At 54.4% G+C, this 16,327-nt stretch overlaps 1 protein-coding gene across 1 annotated transcript in view; it reads left to right on the top strand.

Annotated features, from left to right (window-relative positions):
• The first annotated feature begins 2,259 nt into the window (after positions 1-2,259).
• The window catches only part of IRS2 (insulin receptor substrate 2), a 29,325-nt gene continuing 15,257 nt past the window's right edge, over positions 2,260-16,327 (top strand). The window contains exon 1 of the mRNA XM_036831134.1: positions 2,260-6,444. Coding sequence (XP_036687029.1) covers positions 2,400-6,444 — 4,045 coding nt within the window. The 5' untranslated portion in view covers positions 2,260-2,399. The remainder of the gene's footprint in view (positions 6,445-16,327) is intronic.

Genomic DNA, 16,327 nt, shown 5'->3' with positions numbered 1-16,327 from the left:
ACACACACACAAATGTATCTACACACCCATGCCCACACATAGAAATACACATGCACACTTAAAAGGGCACTCCCAGAGGTATTACTTTTTAAAGCATGGTTTAAAATGATGGATCAACTTTACATACAGCTCTTTGAGGCAAATTCTATGATGATTTTTGTGTCATTGATTATTCTTATGTTTGTTACTCATCAATAATCATAAAGTGTATACACAACAAACAAAACTACTAAGATCTTTCTGTAAGTAGGGATCTCTTGGCCCATAAAATTAACTAGCAGAATTTTTAGGTCACAGTTTTACAAACATGTTAAAAATTATATCACCCTTTCAAATATTACAATCTTGTTATTTTTCTTAAATTTAAGACTTTATTACATTTAAAATAAAGACTTTTATAAAGTACAGAGGACATTCAAAGGCAAACTTCCAGGACTTAATAAAAAAATAACCAAGATTATTGTTCCAAATCATTTCGTGAAGACACACAATTGAAAAAACCAAAAAACGAAAAAACAAAGACAAGGGCTTGCTTTTAGCCTTCTTGGTTTCTGCAGGATCCGGAGCCTGCTCTGATCTGAACTCGGGGACTCCCACCCTCACCAGTAGCCCTCACTGTCATTTAGGAGACGCGATTGTATGGTGGGTCCTTATTTGTGATCGACTTGGAAAGTCACAGAAGGCACACAGATGTAAAAATTCGAAGCATCCATGGGCGCCTTCCACGCGGCGGCCGCTGCCGGCTAAGGGCGCGCGGGTCTGGAACCGCCCACTCCCGCGCCTCCGCGCGTGGGGCGGAGGGTCTGGCAGGAGGAGGGCACCCGCCGCGGGGACCCGGCTCCCAGGGCGGTGTGCTCGCTGGAGCGCGCCCTCTTCCCGGCACTCAGGAAACTGCAGTTCTCTACGCCTGCTCGTCCTCCTTCTCTTTCTCCTATTACATCCAACAGACGATTTCAACTTCCCGAGATCCTGACAAGTGAATGGCGCTGATGACGCCCCGGAAAGAGCCCACGACCCGGTGCGAGGGAAGGGCGCCCCTGAGCGGGTGGGACCCCGGGAGCACCCCGGTTCTCCTTCCAGGAAGGGGCACGAAATTGCTATGGATCCAGAGCTCACTGGTGCCTAACGTGATGCTCGTAAACAAGCCGCGGGCCGGGCACCCGGGAACCACCCAGGCGCAAACCCGCCCAGCCGGGCGGGCGCGCGTCCACCCCAAGCCGGGGCGCCGGATCCGCAAGCCAAAGTGTGTGCTGGGGGGAGGGGGGTTCCGAGAGGGCGGCCAAGTTCACTGCCCCTATCTTGGCCCCCGCTAGTGGGGCGGCGGCGAGGCGATGCGGGGCCCGAGTGCGGTGCCACCGTCCCCTCCCACGCACCGAACCCCGGCGGGCGGTGTCGGCCCTTGATCTCCGCCGGCCCCCGGCCCCTGCAGTCCCAATTCCTCCCCCCCCCACCCCGCCCACCCCAGTCCCCTCCCCGGCGGAAGCTCCCAGCCCAATTAATTGAGTCAAAGGCGGGAGGGCAGGGCCCTCCGCGCGGCGGCTGCCGGCCCCCGCCCCTCCCGCGCGCCCCTTTTCCCGCCCTGGGTGGCATCTCCTCCGCCGGCATCCACAACGAGCCTCTGATTAATGAGGCCCGGGCCGGCCCCCACCCGACCCGGCCCTGGCCTCCGCGGGAGGGGGAGGGGACGGCGGGAAACGCGGCCCCGGGAGAAAGGGGGGCGGGGCGGGCCGCGCGGCCCGCCCCGCCCCCCCCGCGCCCTGAGCCTATTGGCCGCGCCAGCCGTCTGTCGGGGAGCACGGCGCCAATGCGGGCGGCGGGGCGGGGCGGGCCGCGCCGTGTGTGCCTGCGTAACGCCGAGTCACATGTTGTTTTGCTCTTCTTAGTTCAGTCACTCGGTGCGCGATGTGTTACTCACTGTGCGGCGGGGACCGCGACGAGCCCGGGTCGCCGTTGGCAGCACCAGCAGCAGCAGCCCCGGCGGCGGCGGCGGCGCGGACCCCGAGTACCGGGGCACACCCCGGCACCCCGGAGCGCGGCGCGGCGGCGGGACCCTTGCGGCCGGGCGCGCCTTAGGCTCGGCCCCGCGGCTCGGGGACCCCCGACTCTCGGCCCAGCCCGCGAGCCCCCAGGCGCCGCCCGAGAGCCCGGGAGGCAGCGGCCGCCGCCGCCGCCCGCGCCGGGCATCCTCTGGGGCCCCGGATCGCGGAGGGCGCTGCGCCACCGCGCGGTGCCGGCCCCCCGCCCTCCCCGCGGCGGGCCTCCCCGAACCTTCTCCACCTCCTGGGCCCGAGGGACGCGGGCTCCGGCGGGCGAGCAGGGGGGAGGGAGCCGCCCGCGCCCCCTCCGCTCCCCCCGGCCCCTCCACGCCGGGCCGGGCGGCGCGGCCTGAAGCGCCGGTGATGGCGAGCCCGCCGATGCACGGGCGCCCCAGGCCGGCGGGCGGCGACGGCCCCAACCTCAACCTCAACCACAATAACAACAACAACAACAGCGGCGTGCGCAAGTGCGGCTACCTGCGCAAGCAGAAGCACGGCCACAAGCGCTTCTTCGTGCTGCGCGGACCCGGCGCGGGCGGCGACGAGGCGGCGGCGGCGACAGCGGGCGGGGGGCCGGCGCCGCAGCCGCCGCGGCTCGAGTACTACGAGAGCGAGAAGAAGTGGCGGAGCAAAGCGGGCGCCCCGAAGCGGGTCATCGCGCTCGACTGCTGCCTGAACATCAACAAGCGCGCCGACGCCAAGCACAAGTACCTGATCGCCCTCTACACCAAGGACGAGTACTTTGCAGTGGCGGCCGAGAACGAGCAGGAGCAGGAGGGCTGGTACCGCGCGCTCACCGACCTGGTCAGCGAGGGCCGAGCGAGCGCCGGCGACGCGCCCCCCGCCGCCGCCGCCGCCCCCTCCGCGTCCTGCAGCGCCTCCCTGCCCGGCGCCCTGGGCGGCTCGGCCGGCGCCGCCGCCGCCGCCGCGGCCGATGACAGCTACGGGCTGGTGGCGCCTGCCACGGCCGCCTACCGTGAGGTGTGGCAGGTGAACCTGAAGCCCAAGGGCCTGGGCCAGAGCAAGAACCTGACGGGCGTGTACCGCCTGTGCCTGTCGGCGCGCACCATCGGCTTCGTGAAGCTCAACTGCGAGCAGCCGTCGGTGACGCTGCAGCTCATGAACATCCGCCGCTGCGGCCACTCGGACAGCTTCTTCTTCATCGAGGTGGGCCGCTCGGCCGTCACGGGCCCCGGTGAGCTGTGGATGCAGGCAGACGACTCGGTGGTGGCGCAGAACATCCACGAGACCATCCTGGAGGCCATGAAGGCGCTCAAGGAGCTCTTCGAGTTCCGGCCGCGCAGCAAGAGCCAGTCGTCCGGCTCGTCGGCCACGCACCCCATCAGCGTCCCCGGCGCGCGTCGCCACCACCACCTGGTCAATCTGCCCCCCAGCCAGACGGGCCTGGTGCGCCGCTCGCGCACCGACAGCTTGGCCGCCACACCGCCGGCCGCCAAGTGCAGCTCGTGCCGGGTGCGCACGGCCAGCGAGGGCGACGGCGGCGTGGCGGCGGGGGCCGGGGCGGCGGGCGGCAGGCCGGTGTCGGTGGCGGGGAGCCCCCTGAGCCCGGGGCCGGTGCGCGCGCCCCTGAGCCGCTCGCACACCCTGAGCGGCGGCTGCGGCGGCCGCGCTAGCAAGGTGACGCTGGCGCCGGCAGGGGGCGCCCTGCAGCACAGCCGCTCCATGTCCATGCCCGTGGCGCACTCGCCCCCGGCGGCCGCCACCAGCCCCGGCAGCCTGTCGTCCAGCAGCGGGCACGGCTCGGGCTCCTACCCGCCGCCCCCGGGCCCGCACCCGCACATGCAGCACCCCCTGCACCCCCAGCGACCCTCCAGCGGCAGCGCCTCGGCCTCGGGCTCCCCCAGCGACCCTGGTTTCATGTCCCTGGACGAGTACGGCTCGAGCCCTGGGGACCTGAGAGCCTTCTGCAGTCTCAGGAGCAACACGCCCGAGTCCATCGCCGAGACGCCCCCGGCCAGGGACGGCAGCGCGGGCGAGCTGTACGGGTACATGACCATGGACCGGCCCCTGAGCCACTGCGGCCGACCCTACCGCAGAGTCTCCGGGGACGGGGCCCAGGACTTGGACAGGGGCCTGAGGAAGAGGACCTACTCCCTGACCACGCCTGCCCGGCAGCGGCCAGTGCCCCAGCCCTCCTCGGCGTCCCTGGATGAGTGCACCCTGATGCGGGCCACCTTCTCCGGCAGCTCAGGCCGCCTCTGCCCGTCGTGCCCCGCGTCCTCCCCCAAAGTGGCCTACCACCCCTACCCCGAGGACTACGGCGACATCGAGATCGGGTCGCACAGGAGCTCCAGCAGTAACCTGGGCACGGACGACGGCTACATGCCCATGACCCCCGGCGTGGCCCTCACGGGCGGCGGCGGCGGGAGCTGCAAGAGCGACGACTACATGCCCATGAGCCCCACCAGCGTGTCCGCCCCGAAGCAGATCCTGCAGCCGCGCGCCGCCGCCGCGGCCTTGCCCCCCGCGGGAGCCGCGGGGCCCACGCCCGCGTCGGCCGCCGGCAGGGCCTTCCCGGGGAGCGGGGGCGGCTACAAGACCAGCTCCCCGGCCGAGAGCTCCCCCGAGGACAGCGGCTACATGCGCATGTGGTGCGGCGGCTCCAAGCTGGCGGTGGAGAGCGCCGCCGACGGCAGGCTGCTTCCAAACGGGGACTACCTCAACATGTCCCCCGGCGACGCGGGCGCCTCGGGCACCCCGCCCGACTTCTTCTCGGCCGCCCTGCACGGCGGCGGCGGCGGCGGCGGGGAGATGCTCCGGGGCGTCCCCGGCTACTGCTACAGCTCCCTGCCCCGCTCCTACAAGGCCCCCTACGCCTGCAACGGGGACGGCGACCAGTACGTGCTCATGAGCTCCCCCGTGGGGCGCATCCTGGAGGAGGAGCGGCTGGAGTCGACGGCCGGCCCGGGGTCCACGCAGCCAGCCGGCGCCTTCGCGGCCGGGGCCGGAGGCGGCGGCGGCCACCCGCAGCCACCCCACGCGGCGGTGCCTTCGCCCGCGAGGCCCGGCGGCGGTGGCAGCGGCCGCCCGGAGGGCTTCCTGGGCCAGCGCTGCCGGGCCGCGCGGCCCACGCGCCTGTCCCTGGAGGGGCTGCAGACCCTGCCGCGCATGCACGAGTACCCGCTGCCGCCCGAGCCCAAGAGCCCGGGCGAGTACATCAACATCGACTTCGGCGAGGCGGGCGCGCGCCTGTCGCCGCCCGCGCCCCCGCTGCTGGCCTCGGCCGCCTCGTCGTCGTCGCTGCTGTCCGCCGGCAGCCCGGCCTCGTCGCTGGGCTCGGGCACCCCGGGCACCAGCGGCGACAGCCGGCAGCGCTCCCCGCTCTCCGACTACATGAACCTCGACTTCAGCTCGCCCAAGTCACCCCAGCCGGGCGGCCAGGCCGGGGACCCCGTGGGCTCCCTGGACGCCCTCCTGTCCCCCGAGGCCTCCGCGTACCCGCCGCTGCCCCCGCGCCCCGCCGCCCCCTCCTCGGCCCTGCAGCCGCCGCCGCCGCCGCCGCCCCCGCCCGGAGAGCTGTACCGCCTGCCTCCGGCACCGCCCTCCCAGGGCCCTGGCGCGGCCTCCTCTCCGTCCTCGGGGGCGGGCGACAGCGGCGACTACACCGAGATGGCCTTCGGCGTGGCTGCCACGCCGCCGCAACCGATCGCCGCGCCCCCGAAGCCCGACGGGGCCCGCGTGAGCAGCCTCGTGTCCGGCCTGAAGAGGCTGAGCCTCATGGACCAGGTGTCGGGGGTCGAGGCCTTCCTGCAGGCTAGCCAGCCCCCAGACCCGCACCGCGGCGCCAAGGTCATCCGCGCGGACCCGCAAGGGGGCCGCCGCCGCCACAGCTCGGAGACCTTCTCCTCGACCACCACTGTGACCCCCGTGTCCCCGTCCTTCGCCCACAACCCCAAGCGCCACAACTCGGCCTCGGTGGAGAATGTGTCTCTCAGGAAAAGTGGCGAAGGGGGCGGCGGCAGCGTCCTGGGTGGCGGCGACGAGCCCCCCACGTCCCCCCGCCAGTTGCCGCCGCCGCTCCCCCCGCAGGCGCGGCCCTGGACGCCGAGCCAGCCCGGGGGTTTGGTCGGCTGCCCCGGGGGCAGTGGCTCGCCGATGCGCCGGGAGACCTCTGCCGGCTTCCAGAACGGCCTCAACTACATCGCCATCGACGTGAGGGACGAGCCGGGGCTGTTGCCGCCCCCGCAGCCGCCGCAGCATCCTCAGATGGGAGACAAGAGCGCCTGGGGCCGGACCCGGAGCCTCGGGGGTCTCATCGGCGCGGTAGGGGCCGGCAGCACCGGCGGCGTGTGTGTGGGGCCCGGCCCTGGCGCCCTGCCCTCCGCCAGCACCTACGCCAGCCTCGACTTCTTGACGCATCACCTGAAAGAGGCGACGGTCGTGAAAGGTGAGGCCCCTGCGGCTGGTGGAAGAAGGGTGGGCACGCGAGGGCATCCGTGGCTAAAGCCTCTTCCCTTCTTTGGCACCTCGACCTAAATGCCCGAGTACGGGCGCAGGTTTCCTGTTCTGTTTCACTTTTGGCCCGATGTCAGCTCTCGAACCCCAGAGACCTTGCCAAGAGCACTCAGGTCATCTTTGAGTTGAATGTGAATCTTCGGACTTGGGAGACTTTTGATTTGTTTTCTTGGGCCCAGCCTCCCCGTCTTCCCATGAACACACCTGGCGGGTCCCCCCAGTTCAGCCACCCCCGGGGAGGGGAGGCGGCAGAGGGGGTCTTCTCCATCTGAGAGGTGGGAAACTTCTGCCGGGAGGGGACCTGAAGTTCCAGCAGCTCCCAGGCCGCAGCCCTCACCTTTCTCTTTGTTTTCCTGGAGCCGGGCCCGGCTGGCTCTTGCCGAGCCTCAGAGCTTATAAAAAACAGGCCCAAAAGTTGTTTAGGAAACGAACATCCATTTTGGTGACTGCTGCAGGGAACAGCGAACCAGTTAAAGTTTACACGCAGCCTGTAGGAGCTTTTCCACCAGAGACGTTCCTCTTCTCCGAACGGGCTGCGATGGTAACGCTGCTTAAACACAGCTCAGAAGCAGTGGTTCTCCAACTGGGGCCCACCTGGGAGTCACGTGGAGAGCTTGCTGAGACCCGGACGGCCGGGCTAGGTGAATCCCCGAGATTCCAGTGCCGTGGGTCTGGGGTGTGGCTCCCAGTGTGCTTTCCTAAGAAGCCCCCAGGTTGTGCTGGTGCTGCCGGTTTGGGGACCATGGCCGGGAGCACCTGCCCCAGTTAGACCGCCTGAGTGTGCTTGAGAAATGGCCTATGGGGGCAGCCCAGGCGCAGTGACGTGAAGGGACCAGTGGGCGGGGCCCAGGCCCCCAGGATTTTTCGGCCGCCCAGGTGATGTGAATCTGGGCTTCAGAGGAGACAGTGAAAGATGGCCATGCTGGTCTTCTCGGGAACCATTGGATGGCATGGTGTCCAGAATTGTCCTTTGCAGTCTCATCACAGATCCAAAAGGAGAGAGGTGTGCTTGCCTTGCACCTGCAGGGGCGTCCTGACTGTCTCAGAGGTCCTGACTGTCTCAAACTTTGAATGATGAGGTGGAGGAGAGGTGGAGGAGAGGTGGAGTGGGGGGGCCCGGTGGGTTCAAGAGAGTTTCTTCTTTAATTTTGTAGCCGCTTCTGTGCAGGGTTGTCAGGAAGATAGAGGCTTTGTGGGAACCGCAAAGCACAGAGCAGTGAACACGGCTTAGATGCTGGCCTGAGGTCAGCAGTCTGCAAGGGTTACAGGGTGACGATTGAGGTAGCTTGGGGATCCGTACACCTTTTTTTCTAAAAGTAAACAGAGCCCTCTAATGCCATCTAAATCCAGCATGTGTTTTCTAGTATCCGTGGGATTTAAAGTTATAGTTGTAGAGTGGATACCCCGGAATTCCAATATAACAGAGGAAACGCTACCTGCTTTTTTATTAAAATTGTGGAACACAAGATAAAAAGAGTCACGGAGAACTCTCAGGAGTGTGGTGCTTCAGCATCTGATGAAGCCCACTGGAAGTTGTCAGGACGTGTCCCATAAACGATGGCGCTCAGCGGAAGGTCACTTTGCTTGGAGTTAACTTGAGCCCTACAGGTGCATCTGAAAAATTGCTCGTGTGTCTGGGACTTGAAGGATGATTAGCTGCCGTCCAAGATGCAGACCAGATAAACACACCAGCGTAACTAGACTTGAGTGGAGGAGAAATCCGTACGCACAGGAATGGGTATAGGCCATCGTGAACACGAAAGTACATTTTGCTGAAATCTGATTCTAATCAGAAAAACAGCCTGAGAACACAACACCTCTTACTGCTGCTGGTGGAGTAGGCGGGAAAAACCTGGACTGGATTGAGGAGGGCCCTGGGAGGGGTTTCTTGCAGTCACGGGGCGAATGAGCTGGAGTGTGCACCTCCAGGCCTGGAAGGATTCAAGGCCTTTCCGATAAAGTAGATACTTTGAGAAACGTGATTCACGTCTAATATAATGCCCTTTTCAGATGAGGGAAAATGTTAAACCGCAAGAGATAAGTTTATGAGAGGCCTGATTTGGCCTGTTTTGTTTCAGATTTCCCACCAGTATAAAATTCCTTACAACCTATAGGATTCAGGATTCTGAAATCAAAACAGCAGTTTGTATGTTCGGCGGTGGCTGAACAAGATGAGAGATGGCTTTGGATTGCTGGTTGTCCAGAGTCTCTGTGGGCGTTAACGTAAACACTCTCTTAAGAAGGAAAAAAGACTATTTTTAAGCAAAATGGATAACTACAATTGACCCATTGTGCCCAAACCACATTTTGTTTTTGAAAAAAGGACTACATGCTAAATGGATTTCTAGTAAACTAATTTGAGCACAGAGAACCTTAGGCTAGGGAAGACGAGCATCTCATCTTAATTAACGGGGAAACTAAATTGCGTTTTGTGGAGCCAGAAAGGGACCGTCGAGAAACCCAGAATGAACATCCACTTTTACTGAACTCACGTTTACGTGTAGACATTTGTTTGTGATGCTCATAAATAAAAAGTTCACAGGAGATAAGTGTTCTTTGAGAGCATGATTTATGGAAGGAAGACTTGCAAAGCATTTCTTTGAAGATAAAATGGAAAATGAACTTCCTGAGTCATTGGGTTTGCTGCCCTGACTCTCGGAAGTGGCCGTGTTTCCACATCCAGCTCCTTGGGTGCCGCGTGGAAAAACTTCAGGAGTTACGCTGAAGTGGGACCATTCGGGGTCCCTTGGGGGTAGCGTTTGGTACTTGGAGAAGTGGTGACAAAGAGGTAAGGTTCCAGCAGTGTTTGATGGTTGTTTCCAATAGCATTGGGGATGGCGGTGGGGTTTCAACGGTGGAGCCAATTAAAAAGTTAGTACGCCTTAGATTGACACAGATGTGTGTGTATGTATTTGTAGGTCCTGCAGAGCAGATGCAAATTTAGCTCTAAACTATGCATCTTACTTGGGAGCAGGGAGAAGGTTACCTACCCTGTGTTTTGTGGGTGTGTATGGGAAAAAACATAACCAATCTTCAGAGTATTGTTTGGGAACTGAAAGTATGCTACTGAACTTACTGTGCTTTAACACCGCTTTTTAAAATGAGCTTTATATATTTGGTTGTTAGGGTTATAGATCGGTGTATACCATAAACTGTGTTATTTTACTATTCTTCTTTGGTGGGGTTTTTGTTCTAAAATTGGTTTATGTGTAGGTTCAAGGCAGATTAGATAAGAATTACCCCAAAAGCATCTGTATTTAAATTTGTTCCATAAAAGGACTGTTTATTCACCTCCCACAGTGAAAGAATCAAGGGATGAGAGAGCAACGCAATTGTTTCTGAAGGGACAACACAGTCACAATTCATGTTTAAAAGTATTGTCTGTTGAAGTCTTAAAGCAAGGGACTTGAATATTTTTAGAACTCCAAGGAGATGACTTGACAAACCACACACGCTTTATTTTTCCTGTCGTGCATGCTTTTCCGCTTTGGTTGGCTAGCTCTTGGCATAATAAGGTAATCCGTGCCCTGTTCCCACCCCGTTCCCAGGAACAGACAACTAAGGTGCTAATGAAAACACACACAGGCTTTCCTGAATGAAAGTCACATGACTTGTTCTAGTTCCTTTATTGAAAGAGAAACCTTTACCAAAATAGTACTTCGGAGAAGGAAGCAGGGTGTGTGGAACACTAACCCAGGAATCAGGAAACCAGGTGTCTAGTTGCTGTTCTTCGTGAGTCAATGTGCGAGAGAGGAAAGCCATTTAATCCCTCTTTCTCACTTTCTCTGTCTGCAGAATGGGGTCCTTACAACCCTCTCCTCCTGTGCTCAGGGCCCCTGGGAGGCCCAGGAGGTTGTCAACATCCGGAGCGGTTCAGCTCCTCTAAAGAAACGTGTTAATAAATCCAGCCATGCTACTGATGTTTCCTACCTTGAAACCATGAGCGTGTACAGGAAAGACACTTCTGTAAACGGGTGTTCTTAAATTAAAAACAAAACCCAGGATGCTCATAGTTGTCTGAACGTGGAGCCGGTACCTTCCTAAGAAATTCAGGCCTTTTCTGTTTCAGTGGCTGGTTTTACTCCAGTCTCCAAGAACCATTGTTTTTTCCCCTCTTTGTTTCACTTGAGATTTTTCTTTTCATAGATAATTATCAATTGTCATGAAGTAGTGTTTTAAATTACATAGTAAAACAACAATTAAGGAAAAGAGCATTCTGATCCTGAAACTGTATCAGGACCGTACTTTCTAATGACCTTTTACCACGTGGTTATAAGAGATAGTGTCAAGATGAAAATGTGTAACCGGAATATAGGCTTTTTAAAATTGACAGTGTTGCTTTTAATATGGGATGCCTTATGAGAAAAACGGAACCCTTAAACTTTTAGTTGCTGAATTGGCCATTGTTTGGCCTGGGGCTTCACTCTTCAGGGTTGATTTAATGAGGGTGATCACTCCTGCCCTGTTTGGATTTGTCTGGTTGTCAAACTGGGTAGGAAAACCTCCAGCGTTTGATTCTTTTGTTCTTCCACAGGCCCACTAACCCCCAGAAGAGGCATTTTCATAGGTAATTAATGCTTTATTTTCTTTAGAACTCTTAGTATTAAAATGAATCTCGTTCTGAAAAGAACTTGCGAAAGTTTCAGGACCAGCACAGGGATAATGGGTTTTCTGTTAAAATTCCCACTAATGCGTTTTCTGTAGAAGCTGAGTCCCAGGAGCCGGTTAACTTTTGGTATCAGATTTGGCAAGTGGAGAGGGTTTTTTGTTTTGTTTTTTTGGGTAGCACAGAATCAGGTGTTCCCATTTCACCTCAGAAACTTAAGGGAAAATGTACCTTGACTCCTTTATCTGCTTTGCCAAGTACACCAAGTTGGGGAAGCTCGGAGGGGAGGGGACCTCCGTGCCCTTCCCCACAGCCCGGTCTTCACTTGGGGCGCCTGTAATAGGTGAATTCTCTGCAGACTTTATCTACTGCAGACATGAGCAGAATGCATGTTTCCGTACAAGTTGGGCAAGGCCTTTGAATGCTGGCATTCTCATCCGCCAAACGGAATTTTCTGAACCTCCAAGATCAGCGGTTATAAACATGTTATCGATCAGGTGGTAGGTTTTGTGAGAATAGCCACATTTCAATGGGAAGATTCTTTCTGTGTTAATTTCATTAGTTTGAACGTATTCTTCAAGGTGGCAGAGATTATTCTGAATCACTCAAGGTCGATTGTTGTAGACAGAGTTCAGTGGTAGATTTTTTCTGAAGAGAACTGGTGAAGTCATCACTCAAGACCGAGGAAATGCTGAGGCTGATAATTGCTCCTGATTATTCCATTTCTTTCTAGATGGCTGCAGAGACTTACATTAACTGTGCACTGAAATAACGGGCACAGAAGAAAGTGTGAATAGGGAGAGCTGGAGTCTATGTTGGACACTAGCATTTTGCTCTGTGGGTGCGAATAATACAAGATACTTCTGTGCTTGGCCGTCTCATTTAATTGAAATTCATTGCATCAGAACTGAATTCATTGCATTCTGCTGAAATGGAATTGGGTTAAGACTTACAGGCTGCACTTTTACAAATGATACAATGGTTAAGTTGGCGGCCCAGGATGTCTTTTCTATTGGACTAGGAAATATTAAATTTGTATCAAGTTGCTTTTACCTGTCCAGAGACTTTGTAAAAGTTGATCAGGCAAAAGTGTCTTCAGACTTGGCCCAGTTTTCTTATGCCATACGTGATATTTATGTCCAGAGACGAGATTTGCGTAGGTGCTTTTACTGAAATTTGGAATATTTGGTCAAATATTGTGATCCATAATATACCTTGAAGATGAATGATTACATGTACAGCATTTTGTAAATACTGGGCTTTTTAGTATCAATTTTAAAGAGTACCAAATTTGGGGGAAATAAATAATTACTATTTTGGGGTGATGTGTGTGTGTGTGTGTACATGTGTGTAGTTTCATAATATCTCATCCACTTGTGCTCCAAGAGGCTGGATGTGGATATTATGTTCATAATTGAAGCTCCAATACTGAATAATAATGTGTTCTCTGATCGTGTTAAAACTTCATAACCTTAAGTATAACTATAGTTTTACTGTTACTTTAATCTATCCATATGGTATTCTTAGTACAACTGCTTGAGTGAGTTATTAGGGTATAGTACTAAATTCCAATCTTTCCAACGTGAAAAAAATAGGTGTTATGATAGAGTTCGTTATATTAGTGATTTTAATGATTACCTTAAAATCCATATGTATAGATCAAGAATGACTTACACTTTTGCATAGAATCAGTGCATAATCTTTAATGGTTATGAATGCAACATAGTGCTTTCTCTATGCAAATTCAAAAGTAGTTACTTAAATCCACCCATCTTTTGCCTCCAAATTATAAGTGTAACTAACAATCCCCACAACTTGGTGGACATGAATGATTTTGAAAGAATGCTACTAAAGTTGATGAGATGATGGAAACGTAACCATTATTCTGATCAATATTGAAAGATAATTGCATGCCCCTCTCCCCTTTCAATCAAAAGAAGTGTTTAAAATCCAAAAAGTATTTTTTTTTTTCACTTTATAGCGTTAAGACATTTTCATACATAAAGTCTCACGTAATACTCCAAAAGCCCTGTGTCATAGGAGGGCCGCCTGGATCTCCATTTTTGGAACGAGGAACGTGCAGCTTAGAGGGTCCCAGTGACTTACCCGGGAATCCCTGAGACAGAAAAGGGTAGTGGTGGGTTGAACCACATGAAGATGCTGTTTTACCAGTGCTCTTTATTTTATATCCCATTTTATCCAAGTCCTACACACTGTCTACTTTGGAAGCTCATATACAATAGTGACCTTGGGATTTTACTGTAGATCGGCCTTAGGCAGCTTTCAAGTTAACAGTTGGGTTTTTATTTCACTTGGTGGCAGTTACTTAATTTCCCTCTCTTTTCTTCCACGCGTTATTCATTCAGAGTAAGATGGGGAGAGCTAAGCAGGAAGACTGGACAATAAAGGAAAGCTCCCTCATTTTTTAAAAATTTATTTTATTTTATTTTTAAATTTTTATTGTACAGTTGATTTACAAGGTTATGTTAGTTTCAGAAAGCTCCCTCTTTTTTTGTTTCTGTTTTTTTTGATATGGACCATTTTTAAAGTCTTCATTGAATTTGTTACAGTATTGCTTCTGTTTTATGTGTTGGTTTTTTGGCCCCGCCGCGAGGCATGTGGGATCTTAGCTCCCTGATCAGGAATCGTACCCGCACCCCCTGCATTGGAAGGCAAAATCTTAACCACTGGACCACCAGGGAAGTCCCCCTCATTTTTCAAACTGGTTTCCACACCTGCCAGTTTGAAGAGTTCAGGATTCGACGTGGTTTTCAAAGCTCTCGTGATGTTGGTGAATTTTAGAGCTGAATCAAAATGTTGGTTGGTTGTCTCTTCTGGGGGTTCCCAGGCTCTCTTCCTGGACTTCCAGTGGTCTGCAGAGTTGGAAAACTTATATTCCTCCAGCTGTCTTTGTTTTAGTAAAGCAAACTGTATATTGTACTTGATAAGATACCACCCCCTGCAACACCAAATACTTGAAAACTCTCTCCACACAGAGTGGTGACGGAAAAAAAAATACAAGGTCGTTTTGAGGGAGAGGAGTTGAGAACCATCCTTCTAATGTAACTCATTTTAAGGTTGTGAAAACAGAGGCTGAGGGAGGTCGGGCGTCTTTTCCAAGGTCACTGATTTAATTAGTGGGTAGAGATGTTTGTAAATATTATCAGGAAAGAATAGGGTTTGCTCTGTCTCTGTGGGCCTTTGTGTGGAGGTGAATACCTTTCTCCTAGGATATGGCCTGTTCCCTCTAGAATGATTTATTGTTTGTAGAAGTGCTATTTGTCTTTTTATTTTGGAGCCTTGCAGGAAATTGCTTCATGCATATACTACAAGGTATGCTGGTGGACAGAACTAGAGAAAAGCAGACACTTGAATAAGGAAGAATGCTGTAAGTTAGAGAAATAGGCTACTGATGCCCATGTGGGCAGTGTTTTCCGATGTGGCAGAAGGGTGAAGCCCTGGCAAGCATTAAAGATCATATGCTTACTTGTGTTAAAAAACAAAAACAAAAACAGAGAAGAGGAAGAAAGAAAGTTCTTGGGATAATTCAAATAGAAAGGCCTCTATGATCTGGGAAAAGGTAAGTCCTTTTTCTTTATCAGTGGGTCATCCTGGGCCACTGATCTGACATCTAATGGGGCTGTGTTTTCAGTCATTCCTTGAGGGGTCCTTAAGATGCATTTCTTCTCTAAGTGAAATATCCTATACTCGTCATTATGAATAAGGCCATTAGCAGTTTCCTAAGAAACTGTTTCATGATGAGTCATCACTCTATTTGATCATGAGTCTATTTGAAAACGAACAATTTTAGAATTTGCCTAAGGACCCATGAATAATCAGTGGTTGCTAGGTGGTGATCTTCTGGGGAGTGGATTATCTCACCAGTGCCCTTCTTGTTTTTAAGATCTTTTATTTTTTCCCGAGAAAAAACTTGTAACTTCATTGTTATGGGATGAGAAATGGTTTTTCAGAAGACACTGCCTTCCTAAGATGTGATTCTAACCCCCCTTTGAAAAGCATAAAAGAAGACATAAACAAACATAACAGTTCACACAACAGCTATCCATGTTTGAAAAAACGTGGTCGGGAAATCTATAGCCTTGTGCTATGGGGAATGGTTCAGGGCTGTGTTTACACGAGCTGCCAGCCTCTCCAGCATCCGCAGAGAGAGCACTTCCTTCCTAGCAGACGGCGGCCTCAGGGCCACACGCCTGCCATGAGAAGCCACGCGCGCCAGTAATCCACCCGGCATCGCTGTCGGCCAGCGGCGCAGGATAACAAAACGGGAATGCTTGTCCCCCTATCAGGAATGAATGGAGTGACGAAACTGCTTCTCAGGATAAGAAGAAAGCAAAGTTCAGAGGACCCTGTCTTGGGGCGTTGGCTCTGTGGAGCACTTACCCAGTTAGGTGGAAAGCGTCGGAAATAAAGATGCTGATATGCTATATGGGGAGTGTTTGTAAATAAACCCAGTAGTCTTTCCCTGGATGAGGTCTGGATCCCTTCTGTGAAAACTTGTCTTCCTCGGAGGACCTGGGACGGACCTCTGGCTGCCCGGCCCCGTGCTGGTGATGGAAAGCAACTGAAAATAGAGGCTGAGGTCAGTGACCGTCTGATGCCCGTGGATCCCCAGGTCTGTCGTAGAAGCCGCCCCAACCCATCATGTGAGTGACGCAGCTGTTTTCTGCCCTGCCAGGCCCAGCTCAGGCCCCCTGTGGTCCCCTGCTTCTTTCTTCCTGTAGGGCTTCCGGAGCCCGAGGTGGGTGGGTGAATGGATGGATGGCTAGATGGATGGATGGAGGGAATTGTGAGGTGGGGGAGAAGTTTTGGAAACAGGCCAGGACGTTCTTACTAGGTTTAAAAACTGTGCATATAGTACTTTAGAAACTCCAGGCAGTAAGCAGGATTAAACAGGGCACAGACTAGAGGCTGTTGTGCACATTGATTTTGTTTGAAAATCAGAGATGCACGTACAGCCAGAGCTCCTGAGCTACTCGGGCAACAAGAATTCCTAGAAGGGGAAAGTGGTCAGTTTCTTATACCACAGCCTGGATGCATGTTTTTAAAAGAGAATTTGCTACTGTGATTTGTGGTGGTGTCCTGCTTGTGTTTTATTCTTATACGATGCGGGTAATTTAAAAAGTGTTTTCCAGCATGAAAGGGACCTAAAATAATACTTTTGGTAATTATGCAAATGAAACAAAACACA

The sequence above is a fragment of the Balaenoptera musculus genome, chromosome 18, assembly GCF_009873245.2.
Source record: "Balaenoptera musculus isolate JJ_BM4_2016_0621 chromosome 18, mBalMus1.pri.v3, whole genome shotgun sequence".
Classification (NCBI taxonomy): Eukaryota; Metazoa; Chordata; class Mammalia; order Artiodactyla; family Balaenopteridae; genus Balaenoptera; species Balaenoptera musculus.
The sequence above is the reverse complement of the archived record's forward strand: the minus strand, read 5'-3'. Positions and strand labels throughout refer to the sequence as shown.